This window comes from Vipera ursinii (assembly GCF_947247035.1).
Source record: "Vipera ursinii genome assembly, chromosome: 4".
Taxonomy (NCBI): domain Eukaryota; kingdom Metazoa; phylum Chordata; class Lepidosauria; order Squamata; family Viperidae; genus Vipera; species Vipera ursinii.
The window spans coordinates 51,473,351-51,489,095 of NC_139514.1; the positions used below are offsets into that span (position 1 = coordinate 51,473,351).

A 15,745-nucleotide genomic window follows, 5' to 3' on the forward strand; every position below is an offset into this window, starting at 1 on the left:
TGCACAATTTTCATTCACTTCAAATGCATGTGACCAATTTCAGACAATTTTTTTTTAAAAATTAAAACTCTTCAAATCTAAACTTGCTAAAGTGGAAATTAAAAGGATTCTTATTGTGAAGTACCAAGTTATATCAAGAAGCAAAACTTCCAACATCTCCAAATGGCTACAGAGGTCTAATAGACAAATCATTTTTCCCAAGTTCTTCAGAGCATTCTTTTCATAAAATCTATCCGCTAGAGTAAAAATACCTACTTTACCACATTCTTTAATAAGAATGTATATTACAATCTTTCAAGAAACCTGCCTTGGATCCAGCTATTTTAAATAACTTTCATCCTGTCTCCAACCTTCGCTTCCTTGCGAAGGTTGTTGAGAGCGTGGTGGCACGGCAGCTCCCTTTGGTCCTGGAGGAAACTGAATATCAATCGGGTTTCAGGCCCTGGTACAGCACGGAGACGGCATTGGTCGCGCTGGTGGATGATCTCTGGTGGGCCCGAGATAGGGGTTATTCCTCTGTCCTGGTCCTATTGGACCTCTCAGCGCCTTTTGATACCATCGACCATGGTATCTTGTTGCGACGTCTTGATGGATTGGGAGTGGGAGGCACCGTTTTACGGTGGTTCTCCTACCTCTCGGGCCGTTCGCAGACGATGTTGGTAGGGGGGCAGAGGTCAACCCCTAGGCCCCTTAGTTGTGGGGTGCCTCAGGGGTCGGTACTCTCGCCCCTTCTGTTCAACATCTATATGAAGCCACTGGGTGAGATCATCCGTGGTTTCGGGGTGGGGTATCATCAATATGCTGATGATACCCAGCTTTTCATCTCTACCCCGAACCAACCCAGCGATGCCCTCGACGTGATGTCCCACTGCCTGGAAGCGGTATGGATTTGGATGGGGAAGAACAGGCTCCAGCTCAACTTGGCCAAGACTGAGTGGCTTTACGTACCGTCATCTCGTTTAGGCCAAGAGGTTCCATCTTTGGTTATCGGAGGAGAGGTGTTACCTCCCATTGATAGGGCACGCAACTTAGGCGTCCTCCTGGATTCACGGCTCAGTTTTGAAGATCATATAGGAGTCGTGGCCAGGGTGGCATTTGCCCTGGTGCGCCAGTTGCGCCCTTATCTGGACCGAGATGCCTTACGTACGGTCACTCACACACTCGTTACCTCCCGTATAGACTACTGCAATGCTCTCTACATGGGGCTGCCCTTGAAGACCACCCGGAGGCTCCAGCTGGTGCAGAATGCGGCCGCGCGGGTAGTGATGGGAGCATCCCGATACTCCCATATTACACCCCTCCTGTGTGAGCTGCATTGGTTACTGGTTGTCCTCTAGGTGAGATTTAAGGTGCTGGTACTTACCTTTAAAGCCTTACATGGCTTAGGCCTGGGATATTTGCAGGACCACCTGCTGCCGGGAACAACTTCCCATCGCCCAGTGCGCTCACACAGAGAGGGCCTCCTCAGGGTGCCGTCGGCTAGACAATGTCAGCTGTCGACCCCCAGGGGGAGGGCCTTCTCTGTGGGAGCGCCAGCCCTGTGGAACCAACTTCCCCTTGAGCTTCGGACGGCCCCGGATCTCTAGTCCTTTCGCCGGGGCCTTAAAACATTCCTTTTCCATCAGGCTGACCTGGACTGATGATAGGGATTTTAAAAATGTTTTTAAATTTTAATTTATTAATTTTAATTATTTTATTGGGGCTGTTAGTTTGATTCTTTTTAACTTTTACATTGCTGTATTTTTATTGTTGTTAGCCACCCTGAGTCCTTCGGGAGATAGGGCGGCATATAAGTCCCCCCCCAAAAAAAAAATGAAACACACTCTTTCAACAGAATCTGCTGCCATTGTATATAGTAATCCCATGCCATCAAGCAATTTTGCATCTTTATCACAATAACCAGCTCATTCCTGGTTTCAGTGACCAGAAGCGAACATTTTATCCTTCACAGCAATATTCCACTTAAGGAATTTTTCAAATAATGGCACATTGAGTAAACAGTTATCGGCCAAGGGAAGTAATTATATTCAGTCAATCAATCAGTCAGTCATTCAGAAACACTTTGGTTGGGTTGAGAGTCTGGTAGCACACACAACAGATACATGGAGAGATGGAGTTTATCAGCCATCTATACACAAATACACGCACCCAAACTAAGGATACTACAATTACCTGAATGGAAAAATATATCATTTATTTGAGCACCCAATAATTGCTAAAAGAGCAAGGGTTACCTGGAAGGATCCTCTTTTTGCCTGCCAAACTATAATTATCCTTAGATATTAAGACTTGCCCATCAGAAGATCATTTTCTACTCTGATCAAAAATACCTATAATTAGCTACATGAAAATTAACAACTTTCAATATGGAAGTTGGAAAAAATATCTTAACTTCTTAATATAATCAGCTGTTACCATCTATGATATTGCCAGGAATACTTTCAGTACATGGAATAAATAGAGGTGGAACAGATGATCCTCTGAAGTTGAACTTTAAGCCAATCCTTTTTAAAGTAGAACAATCCACTTTTCCTCTGTCCTGTCTAGCTGGAATTCTATCCATTCTTCCACTCATTAGAGATTGTTCAGTGAATTTACCAGCCAACTGTTTTCTGCAAAAATTAGTTGACTTTCAAGAAAGTGGCTTAATACCAAAAGCTAAGTCTCACTGTCTTATTGATATTAGCTCACATTGTTATAATCTCCTCTGCTGCACTTTTTTTGTTTTCTCCAGCATATTTTGAGTTTTTAAACTATCTTTTTATTCCCTTCAGCGTAGGCATAGTAGCTTTGTCTGTGTCTCTTTAATTTCTTTTAAAAGAGGTAAAAGTTGGAGAACAGTGAGTATTCATAAGCTGAGGACCGTGTAACAGTGAAAGGAGTTGAGTAGAAAGAGAAACTAATAGTTCATCCTCGTGTCTGATCCAGTGATCAGAATGGGATCGGGTGTCATCCTTGAGCTGAATAGGTTTTTGTCCAAAGTTCACCATTCTGGTGGCACAGGACCTTTGCAGGTCCGTATTTCTCACATTTTTTTCTGCCTTTCCAAGATCTGGCAGAACTGGAATGTTCCAGGACCCATCAATCAAGCAATGTCAACTCATAAGACCCAGGGGACTGCCTTCTCTGTTTCTGCACCTGCCCTTTGGAACAGCATCCCCTATATCCTGAGTTCCAGATGTCCTCAATCCTGATGACTTTTAGAAACCCAAAGTTCTCCCCTCAGGAACTAGGCCAAGATGTTGTGTGTTCTGATTTAATAGTGTGTATCTAGAGTCTTTGTCCCCAGCATGTGGTTTTTATTGTTGTGTGTTTTCCTTTTTTTTGCTGTTACTGTTTTAATGCTCTTGCAAAGCCCTTAGACTTGTTTGTCAGATAAGCAGTATTTAAAAAATCAAATAAATAAAATTCCTGTGTGTTTGTATGAACAGACATATAGACATATATATTATACCTGTCCATTTTGCCATTTTTAAAAAAATAAGTGTTTTTGAAAATGTGACAATGAAATGGTGAGGAAAAGTTAAGATGTTTTATGTAATTAAGATTCCATTCAGCCATTGCTATTTATACTTGGTGTGTTCTTACCATGAGTTTGATCCCAGAGCTTTGGGAAGCAGAATTTTGAATGTACCTTGAGACTGCTGATCTCTGTCCAAGTTATATTCTGAGATTTAGGCCTGTGAGTGAAGCAGGCATTGACATGCCCCTTGTAGATAATTTTTCCCCTTTATGAAAATCTCCAGTCTTACTAATTGTCTATTGTTTTACAGTGTGCCAAGTGATTGGTATGTATGACTACATTGCACAAAATGATGATGAACTAGCATTCAATAAAGGCCAGATCATTAATGTCCTTAATAAAGAAGACCCTGATTGGTGGAAAGGAGAAGTGAATGGTCATGTGGGTCTCTTCCCATCCAACTATGTGAAATTGACAACTGATATGGATCCAAGCCAGCAATGTGAGTGATTCTTTTCTCAATAGTTGCTTAAGATAGTATTTAAAAAGAAACATGCAGCATTGCTATAACTCTGCTGTGTTTTGCAGAATGTGGAGCTTGGCTGTGCTATATATTTGCCTAACTCTCTTTGAAGACCTTCTATATTGCAAGCCTAAATTTGTGTTGGTTTTGAGTTCCATTTCCCTTATAGCATGATACCTTTATCATTTTGCACCATGCTGTTTACATGCCTGGCTCATTTTCCTAGCTTGAATTTTGCTCATTGTTTTATTTTGCTTATGTGTTGTTTTCCTCCTTTTTCTAGGAATCATATGTTGTCCATCCCCCACTCAGGCTTGAAAGTCCTCAAAGAGACCCACTATCCCATATCACTGTCCAGAGGGATGATGGGAGATGCAGCCTTGATCATGTGACTTCCAGCATGATCATCTACTGCCTTCTGAGTAGAAGAACACACTGCAGAGCAGTTTACCTCATTTTACATTAGTTGCATGTAATCGCAATGTTTTTAACTTAATATCTAAGATATAGAAGCAAAATTACAAAAAGAGTCAAAAACACAGGATAGTGGGTCCTTTTGTGGCTTTCATAGTTACCCACCTATTTCTCACCTTGGCATAGGTGCTTTCAAGGTTATAAATATTTTAAAATGCCTATTTTAGCCTTTAAAAAAAAGCATTTTTGTCATTGCAATTTTGTTATTGCAAAAAGACCCACTATCAAGGAATGCTGCATGTATTATTAAAATTGTTCCAAATGTCCATAAATCTGAGACTTGTATGTTTTGTTTTGTTTTGTTTTTTCACTTGTCCAGTGTACCTGATGTGTCTTTTTCCTTTTTATGTACTACTAAAAGAACAGAATTTAGTCTGGTTTAAAGAAAACTAAAATGTGCTCAATTAAAAGTTCAGCTTAAGGTATTTGTATCTTGTATTGTTATATGTTGGGTGTTCTTTTAGTGTCTGTGTGAGTGAGTGTGTGTGTGTATAAATACATCATGGACAAGAAGTTAATTTCCTTCCATGTGCAAGAAAGGATATAAGTGTATAATACAGTTACTCCCATTACCTTATATTTTGCACGTTTATTTGTAACTACACATAATAAGCACCTTTTTGTTCTGTGTCTCAGATTTCTTTGGGTTTTTTTTTTGCCTTTTTATATAAAAATAAAAGAATATAGCATTTATCTATTTCTTGAGAATTAACATGCCTTTTCAAGTTGAAGTTTTATCATCACTGTAATTTAATGACTATGGAACAGACCCTTTAAGCAAGTATCTTATTTTGACAAAAGAATGTATAGAAATACCTTCCTGCAATTAATTTCCAATGTTTACATTTTTTTTAAAACTAGACTGTGGAATTTATACAAGTAACATTTAGTGGAGCTTACAGTTAAATTTTACATAGATGTGTTGTAGCCTAAGCTATGTTTGTCATTTAAATATTAGTTATAAGCTCTTAATTAAATATCTGGTGCAGCCAGCACATAGGAAGAAAAGCCCTATGCCTGAAGCACAATATAGCAACTTTACTAATAACCTTAACTTTTTCCGTTTGTTTATGTATTTTAATCTAAATTTTCTGCTGACAATGTTGTAATTCCTTATGTCCATTCACATGGTGCAAAGAACAAGAGAAGCTCCTTATACACTTGCACTTCAGTATTTTCATTGGTATGAATGTAAAATATATAAATATATAAAACCTGCAGCTTTAACAATTGTAATACAATCTTTACAATTAGCTACATGTATAGATAATTAAATTCTTCCTATAAAAGCTAGACTAAATGTTTCTGTGTTCTTGTTCCTGTGTATCTATTGAATTTAGTTTAGTGACACTAATCACAGAGGAATAGCCCATATTTCGGTTTGCAGTATCAAAGGCCATCAGTAATGGTTAATTTTAATTTCCAAGTATAACTGGTTGTTTTTCAACATGCATCCAAAGTGTCAGCATTGCTGGAATGCCAGAATGGCTATTACTAACTTTACATCTCAGGTTCCTGTATATATTCCAGTTTTTATATGATTAAAACTTAAGACTATTTTTTTTGAGATAAGCATTCTCCAAGATCATGTTTCTTAAAAGCTGTTACATACTTTAAAAAGATTTCTTTACCTCTGTGTGGAACAGCTAACTATTTCTTCGTTTCCCAGCTGTTGTATTTGTTGCAATATAAATTAAGCTTGTTTAATTAATCCACTGATTAGAGTCGTCAGTTCCAGAATGTAGTAAATGAGAGGTTTCTTAAAAAGCACACGCACGATCTAATTATTAAGTGTGTTTATGAGTCCATTACAGAAAAGCCCAAATGTTGCTAGGATGTTCTCTAAGGAAAGAACATCAATGCGGGAACTGCCAGTGGGAAAGCAAATGAACCCTGAATTCACCCTATTTTTATTTTATTTATTTGAATATTTTATTGTCATCATTGAAATTGCATTATTACTATTGCCATCAATGAGGAACTAAGAGACTGGAATAAACTCATTTCAAAAATTGGAATTTTGACTATATTCTATGTGGTCAATGAATATCGTGAAGCATATCGATTTAATCCACCATTGTGGACTGAAGAATCTCACTACTGAGTTAAGACCATTTTCCAACTGCCCCATGTATCTCCATTTGTTCCATGGTGAAACATTGAGTTATTTTTGAAGTCAACATGCTAAGATTCTTTTGTGCATTTTAGTAAGCTTTTGTCTCACATATCTTTATACACTCATTCCTTAGGAATTTAGTAAGAGTCATTGAGTTGTGGGCTAGGAAATGTAATACAGAGGCCTGCTAAACCATGAATGTACTAGGTATTTAGGCAGACTTGTGGGTGGGTGTTGAGTATTATTTTTATATTACCTACCTCAGTAATATGCACATTAAATTGAGATTATCTAACATGATGAGCTGGATGGTGGTGAATGCGTCTTTCAGAGAGGTGTTATTATTCCGTAGAAAAAGGCAGTAGTATGAATCCTCAAGATGCCATTCCACAGCTCATACATAATGGAGATCTATTGATCTATCTCAGGTATCCCTTTTTGGGGAAGGGTTGTGGAAAAAGTGGTTTGTCTCAAGAGGGCCCCAAAGGAAACATATTATCTGGATCTTTGCATGGAGACAGCATTGATATATGCCGTATAGCATGAATGGGATAGCAGTAACACAAGCCTCCCAGTACTATTTCATCTCTCGAAGACTTAATACCTTTGAACATTATAGCAGACTGCTCTTTGGAAGTCCCTCCCATCTGGGATCCAATAGGGTCCTCATTTTCCAAAATGCTTTGAAGACCTGGCTTTTTCTCACAAGCACTGAGGTGTAGTAGGAGGCCGCAACTCAGTAATGTTATTTCTGGATTTAGGGCACATGTTGCTTTTGGGAGGCATTGGGAGTTTTTGCACTAGTTTTCATGCTTTTTACTGTATTATTGTTTGCAAGCTGTCCAGGGATATGGTGCTTAAGAGGGATGGTAACATAAATCATTTAAATAAATAAATGATACGATCAAAGTGGTTTGTGTCATTGTAATGGTAGGTGGAAATACCTTTGGGAGACAGACAAACAGATGCAGTCAAAGGGAATGGTCAGATAAAAAGCAACATTGCCCTCAGGAGGAATGTGGATAGGGCAAGAGGGCTCAGAAGAGAGTCTCCCTAGCTCAGGGGTAGGCAACCTCGGCTCTTTTATGACTCACAGCATAGCTGACTCAGGAATTCTGGGAGTTGAAGTCCATGAGTCATAAAAGAGCCGAGGTTGCCTACCCCTGCCCTAGCTTCTTGGGCTGTAAAAGGGATGGGGAGGTAGAAATGTACTTTATTTATTTATTTATTTATTTAATTTAATTTTTATACTGCCCTTCTCTCGAAGGACTCAGGGCGGTGTACAGGGCAATACAATAAAATACAATATATAAAAATTAATATTAAATACAATAGCCCAGTTTAATAAATTACAAAACGTTAAAATACCCCTAAACCCATCAGACCAGGCCGGCTTGTTCAAATAAATATGTTTTTAGGTCACGTCGGAAGGAGCGAAGGTCGGGAGCCGTCCGTCTTGCAAGATTGATAGTAGCTTTGCAAGTGGACCAGAGAGGAAATAGACAGATGAGCTAATTCTACTTTATAGTAGAGTTATATTAACTGAATCTTGCAAGTCTGAAAGTACATTAAGCCAGATGAATATTTTCAAAACCTTATGGCCACAGCCAGGATGGCATAGGAGCTGGGCAGGCTGTTATTTTACAAATGAAATTTCAAGCAAATGATAACGAATCTTAAGAACCAAAATATGATTGTTCATGCATTTTTCCATTGGAAGCCAATAGATTATTGGGATGGGGGGTTTACTTCTAAGTAAATTCCATTATTTTATATATTTTGCATAGTTTTATATCCAGAGAAAACTGGGACTTCAACAGAAACATTTTTAATGTTTTCTAGAAAGAATAGGGAACAAGAAATCTTACATGGGTGACGTAACTTCTGATTTATATGATAATAGAAAAATACAATAAATGATAATTGTGTCAATATGATTCAGAACTAATTTAAAACACTGAAATAGCAAAACAAATCTTATGGATCCTGAGAATTTCTCTCCCAGAATATTTCATTTCATTTACAATAACTCCATCTTATACAAATAAGACTTAAAGAGGTTAATATTTATAAACCTATAAAAGAAGTAAATAAAATGAACAACTGAAGACTTGAGATATTATGAAATATTTCTGTTTGGATTTCTATGTTACATTTTTGGACAATAACTCAATGAAGTATGTTGTGTTTAGAAGCAATTTTCTCATCTTCAATATATTTACATTTGAATGGAGGAATTTTCCATATTTTATTAAAATGTATTGGGCCTGATGAGAATGTATTTGTTCTTACCTACCATCTCTTTGTTGGATTCTTGACCAGCAAGACAAAGGAATTAGAGGAACTCACCAGCCAGTTGCCTTCTAACGAAGCGCAATGTAAAAATGGCACACTTGCAAATATTACTATATTGCAATTCTCATCTAAACATTGACGTGTGCTCTCTAGGGTGATAAAATTAACATCCAAAAAAATCACAAGAATAATATTAATACAAATCAAGAATATTCATAGAAATCAAAAGAGGAAGGTATGAACTATTAATCCACAAAGTCATAAAATGAAAACAATAATGGGTTTGTGACATTTGTATACAGAATTCAAAAATACTGAATCATGCATAACTGTTACAAACAGTGCTTTGTTTGTAAAAGAAAAAGGTGCCGGAACTCACACATGTCATACAACCTCTCCATGCCTACCCTACAAGGTTCCATCCAAAAAAGGTGCCGGAACTCCGTTCTGGGCGTTCTATGAGAAAAAAAGCCCTGGTTACAAAGAACACTATGAATAGGGAAGAGATGGTGCTGAATGTTAGAAATGGAGGACTGTTAAGAAATGATTAGAAGGCATATAGCACTATTGTGACATAATGGAAAGTATACAAAGTTTTATTCAGATCAAATCATTACGGTCATAGACCAACAGAACTTTGTTGTTTCTATAACTTAGGATTTAATATATGGATTTCACGTTAGACTGATAAAACATTCAGGCAACATTTTTTAAATGCGCATAAACTCTTAATTTAGTGCATATAACCTAAAATCTCAAAATATGATCATATAGTGCAAGTGGAAATTACGTTTAATAAAATGGGGTGAGAATCCAGGAAACCTATAAGGAAGCTAATGAGACTTAATTACTAGAAACAAGGTTATAGCAATAACATTTTGAATTGTGGTCATTCTTCTTTAGATGAATATCTGTCTTGGGGAGATCTTTTTTTCTGGTAATACTTGCAACCCAAAGGAGGCCAGAAGAAGATCGTGTTTGGAGTTGAAGTATTGCAAATGTTGATAGAATATTGTCCAACCACACTTGGCCAACAAATAATTCTATTAAGGCAGCAGACTAAAAACTAGGAGACTGTGAGTTCTAGACCCACTCTAAGAATGAAAGCTAGTTGGGCGACTTTGGGCTAGTCACTCTCTCACCCTAACTTATCTCACAGGATTGTTATGGAGAAATAGGAGGAGGAAGGAATTAGATGCCTTTGCTGCACTTACTTATTTATAAAAATAATAAAGATAGGATAAACAAACTTAAGCGTTATCCTCTGGCATTAACATTTTACTCTTTTCATTTTCTTTTGCCATGGTTCCTGTTTACAACTTAACATTTGTGTCCTATCAGTATTAGTCTTAGATTATATCTAAGAATAACAGAGAAAACCAAAAAAAATAGCAAGAAAATGTATCATAATTTCATTTTAATGTACAGGTGTTCCTTTCAAAGTCATTCTGTAGGATTACTGTTTCTCAGACAAATGGAATTATAATATTTTATAACTTAAATTTGATACCTAATTTTGTAATAGTTGATTGACAACAGAAAATGAAATCATTACATACAATAGATCTCTGTCCTGGTAGAGTTGATTTTTTAGAGGAATGGACTCTCCCATACAGAGAAAAGTACAGTTGCAAGAAAAAGTATGTGAACCCTTTGGGATTACGTGGAGTTTTGCATGAATTGGCCATAAAATGCGCTCTAAACGTCATGTAAGTCAAAACAATAGAAAAACACAGTCTGCTTAAAATAATACTACACAAACATTAGCTGTTGTCATGTTTTAATTGAAGATAAGATGGAAACATTCACAGTGCAGAGTGGAAAAAGTATGTGAACCTTTGGACTTAATAACTGGTTGACCCTCCTTTGGCAACAATAACCTCAACCAAACGTTTCCTGTAGTTGCAGATCAGACCTGCACAACGATCTGGAGTAATTTTGGACCACTCCTCTGCACAAAACTCTTTCAGTGTAGCAATATTCTTGGGATGTCTGGTGTGAATCGCTCTCTTAAGGTCATGCCACAGCATTTCAATCGGGTTGAGGTCAGGACTCTGACTGGGCCACTCCAGAAGGCGTATTCTGTTCTGTTGAAGCCATTGTTTTGTTGAATTACTTGTATGCTTTGGGTCATTGTCCTGTTGCATCACCCATCCTCTGCGGAGCTTCAGTTGGCGGACAGATGGTCGTACATTTTCCTGCAAAATGTCCTGATAAACTCTGAAATTCATTTTCCCATCAATGACAACAATCCGTCCAGGCCCTGAGGCAGCAAAGCAGCCCCAAACCATGATGCTCCCTCCACCATGTTTTACAGTGGGGATGAGGTTTTGATGTTGGTGTGCTGTGCCTTTTTTTCTCCACACATAGTGTTGTGTGTTTTTCCCAAACAACTCAATTTTGGTTTCATCTGTCCACAGTATATTTTGCCAGTAGTGCTGTGGAACATCCAGGTGCTCTTTTGCAAACTTCAAACGTGCTGCAATATTTTTTTTGGACAGCAATGGCTTCCTCCGTGGTGTCCTCCCATGTACTCCATTCTTGTTTAATGTTTTCCTTATTGTAGATGTGTCAACAAAAATGTTAGCATGTGCCAGAGATTTCTGTAGGTTTTTAGCTGACACTCTAGGATTCTTCTTTACCTCATTAAGCATTATGCGCTGTGCTCTTGCAGTCATTTTTACAGGACGACCACGCCTAGGGAGAGTAGCAACAGTGCTAAACTTTCTCCATTTGTAGCCAGTCTGTCTTACCATGGACACATGAACATGAAGGCTTTTGGAGATACTTTTGTAACCCTTTCCAGCTTCATGCAAGTCAACAATTCTTGATCGTAGGTCTTCTGAGAGCTCTTTTCTGCGAGGCATGGTTCACATCAGACAGTGCTTCTTGAGACCAGTAAACCCAAAACAGGTGTGTGTTTTTAAAGGGCAGGACAGCTGTCAGCAACACATCCAATATCATCACACTGGTTGGAGTCAAGGTTGGCTCACTCCTGGCTCCAATTAGCTCTTGGAGAAGTCATTAGGCTAGGGGTTCACATACTTTTTCCACCCTGCACTGTGAATGTTTCCATCTTATGTTCAATTAAAACATGACAACAGCTAATGTTTGTGCAGTATTATTTTAAGCAGACTGTGTTTTTCTATTGTTGTGACTTACATGACGTTTAGAGCGCATTTTTTGGCCAATTCATGCAAAACTCCATGTAATCCCAAAGGGTTCACATACTTTTTCTTGCAACTGTATATCTTTACACCATAAGCCAAGTTAAAAAGGTTACCAGGATTCTTCAGGGAGGCAGCAAAATACGGTTAAGTCGTGGACTAATGAAGTCCATCTCTCATCTTTATCTGGTTAACTTTCTTTGCTGCTAATTGTCATAATTTTATACCTAAAGGAATTTGCTTAAAATCCTGCTGTATGAACTACTTTTAATCATATGCTGTATTTTTCTTATTTTTTTGAGCATAAGCTACGTATGTTCCTTATGAAGTTTTTACAAATGTTCATTGCGCAATAAATCGTACTTCTCTAAGCAACAAAAAGTAAGAAAGCCAGAATGTTACAGTGAGCACAAATTGGTTAGGATTGAGGTTAAGCTCAAATTGCAACCTGGAATCTCATTTATCCTGCAGCGAGTAGAAACTAAGGCAGTGTGTGAAAAACGGAACAAAAAAATTGATAATCATTTGGCTGGTAGTTCCAAAAAAATCATTGGGCCTAAGTCATGCAAGCCTTCTTCATTATACTGTAGCTACTTTCACTGTATTCTGTGATGGCAGGCTGGTAATAATGTATGCCAGCTGGGTTTAAAAAGTACAATCTGGGTAGATTATTAGCTGTCTGTGTACCAAACATCAGCTTTCTAAGGTCTACAGCAAAGAGAAACTTTGCCTGGAGGAAGATTTACAGACACACTCAATTAGCTAGAGTCTTATGATGCTAAAGAATGAATAGTAGTCAGTTTTTACATGTTGCCTCTCTTTCTTTAAATATCCAAGACTAGTTACTGTTCAGCTAAATAATTGGACTCGTACCATGGGAAAGATGTATTGGTTCATTGCCTAATGTGACATTTCTTCAGTTTTTAATTTCTTTATTAGCAGTGCTGCTCAACATTTTAATTTCAGGGAAGCCAGTTTTGCTTCTGAAAAAAATAGATGTGTTGGTGGTTAAAAATAAAAAAAGAAGCAGCTCTAAAAGCAACACCAAAAAATTGGAAGCTATGAAAAAGGTAGCATATTCTTTCAGCCATATTTTTCAGATATATTATTGAACATAGAATAGGTTTGTTATTAAACTCGAACAGAATGCCATGATTTTCAACACAAATCCTCCTCCAAGACAATAAGATCTGATAATGTTGTCCACCACTAATACAGTGCCAACCAATTTGAGCATACTGTATCCTCAAGCATGCACAACCTAACTAAAATGATACATGACATATCAGAGCTCCAAATGGAAGTAAAGTTTCTGTGAACAGCAGAATTACAAAATATATAAGAGTTCTTAATCATTTCCACTGTTCAATTTAGTCACATATTGTTAAAGAATCCAGCAATCTGAGAAAGGCTACTTTAAAATGTAATTAAGAAAAAAATACTGGCTTCTAATATTGAATAAAAGTTTTAATTAATTAATTAAATTTATATGCAGCCCATCTCACTGTCGAGTGACCTTGGACAGTTTAAAAAAGGTAAAGGTCCCCCGCACATGCGTGCTAGTCGTTTCCAACTCTAGGGGTTGGTGCTCATCTCCATTTCAAAGCCGAAGAGCCAGCGCTTGTCCGAGGACGTCTCCGTGGTCATGTGGCCGGCATGACTAGACGGCAAAGGCGCACGGAACGCTGTTACCTTCCCACCATAGTGGTCCCTATTTTTCTACTTGCATTTTTACGTGCTTTCGAACTGCTAGGTTGACAGAAGCTGGGACGACTAACAGGCGCTCACTCTGTTATGCGGCACTTGGGATTCGACCTGCCAAACTGCCGACCTTCTGATCGACAAGCTCAGCATCCTAACCCACTGAGCCACCACGTCCCTTTTGGACAGTTTATAACATTGTAATAACAAGTACAAAATTTAAAATATTAAAATATTAAAATAAAAAGTAAATAATAGATTGGAGGCAGGCTCTTCTTCCTAGTCCACTAGCTAACACCAGCATAGAATGATGCCCCCATTGGGGTCTGAGGCCATGTAGCAGAGACAGGTTTTGAGATTCTTTTGGAAGGGCAAGAAAATGGAGGCAATATCACCTTGAGGGACACAGTGTTCCAAAGGGAGGGAGCCACAGGAGAAAAGGCCCTTTTTCTGGACCCCATCAACCAGAATTCCTTGAGTGGGGTCTTCTGCTGGAATGAGCCAATCCCACTGGGGTGAGATGATTCCTCAGATGGTGTGGACCCAAGCCTTCAAAGGTTTTAAAAGTCGTAACCGACATCTTGAATTGGTGTAAATTTTAATTTTAAATTTTAATTTTAAATTGTATTTAAACATGCCTTCTTTAGCAGTCAGTTTAAGTTTGTATTCCACCTCCTGTCAGATGGTAATTGTTTAGTTCCCATTAGTATATTATTTTAATAATAGATAATGTTCACTCCCCCCTCCCTTGTGCTGAGGTTTTAGCTTTCAAGTGAGGTTTTGGCTTGCAAGTGGGAGGGACTTCAGACTTATGGGCAAGGTCAGGACACAATTAAATTTGTTTCATTTTGTTTATATTTAGAGGTAACTGAAATTAAACCCAATTAATGTGATTTCTATTGAGCCATAAACTTTTGGAGGTCTCTGGAGGCACTCAAGGTTTTTGGGAACCACATACGTCTCTGAGTTTAACTATCAGAGTATCAAAAATATAATGAAATGCCAACTTGAAAAAATAAAATAAGATATAGATGAGCAAAGCAGGGGAGCAACATTAAACTAATACAAAGGATGTTAACAATAAAAATAAGTTTTCCAAACTGAAAAGTGAACTTCATTGTATCTGATTGCTTCAGAGTATATATCTTCCTGTGCATATTGTATATTTGTATGAGAATGACTCTGGTTCACTCACTCACTCACTCTCAGTCCAACTTACTTCACAAAGGAGTTTTGGATAAAAATGGAGATGAACGAATGATATCTTGAGTTCCTGGAAGAAATGTAAATATACGAGATATAAACCAATCAAAGAAAGTACATACAGAGTACTGCTAGGCAAAGGAATGTTTACCAATAATGCTTTAGCTGGTCATCTACTAAAATAGATTTCATTCTGACTAAGGTGGTAAGCTGCCTTACTTAAAATGCATGATCTGGTGTTGCTCATTAATCCAAATTCTGTCCTATTTAAAAAAAACTACAAAACTGTATAAAGACCTGGTTTTCCAGGTAATGAATTAATATTTTAATGCAAAAAATATAAATACATATTTATACATACATACAAATTGAAGTACACTGTTCTTAATTGCTGTATGCGCACACATGTTGTGGAAGCTATAGGGTGCTAATCTTTTAAGCAAAATGTTTCTATTTTCTCCTTTGGCTACTCCTGTGTGAATGGAGCATATTTTTCGATTCAAAAGTGTAGAGGCACATTTTTTAAAAATGTTAATATTTTCAGTTGTAGGTTTGGTAAGGTAATGCAGAACAGATTTTACTGTAGTGCTGTTTAATGCTTTAAAAAGCATTTGTATCCTTACATATGAATCATTCAATCATGTTAAATCCTCTTCTGTAATCTGTAATTGTTCAACTTGGAAACAATTTTCAGATTTAGTAACATTATAGCATTAAAATCGAGCATATTTGAAAGAGAATGAGGTTTGAGTTATTTGCAGTTCCAACAACAACAATCAATCACTAAACATCATCATGTGGAT

At 37.5% G+C, this 15,745-nt stretch overlaps 1 protein-coding gene across 2 annotated transcripts in view; it reads left to right on the plus strand.

Moving 5' to 3' along the window:
- Positions 1-15,745, plus strand: part of ITSN1 (intersectin 1) — a 105,337-nt gene that overhangs the window by 69,054 nt on the left and 20,538 nt on the right. The window contains exons 29-30 of one of the 2 annotated variants that reach the window (XM_083361426.1): positions 3,774-3,965; positions 4,270-6,456. In XM_083361426.1, coding sequence (XP_083217552.1) covers positions 3,774-3,965; positions 4,270-4,271 — 194 coding nt within the window. In that variant the 3' untranslated portion in view covers positions 4,272-6,456. Of the gene's footprint in view, positions 1-3,773; positions 3,966-4,269; positions 6,457-15,745 lie in introns of those variants that run through there. The other variant, XM_083361427.1, reaches the window with a different exon arrangement.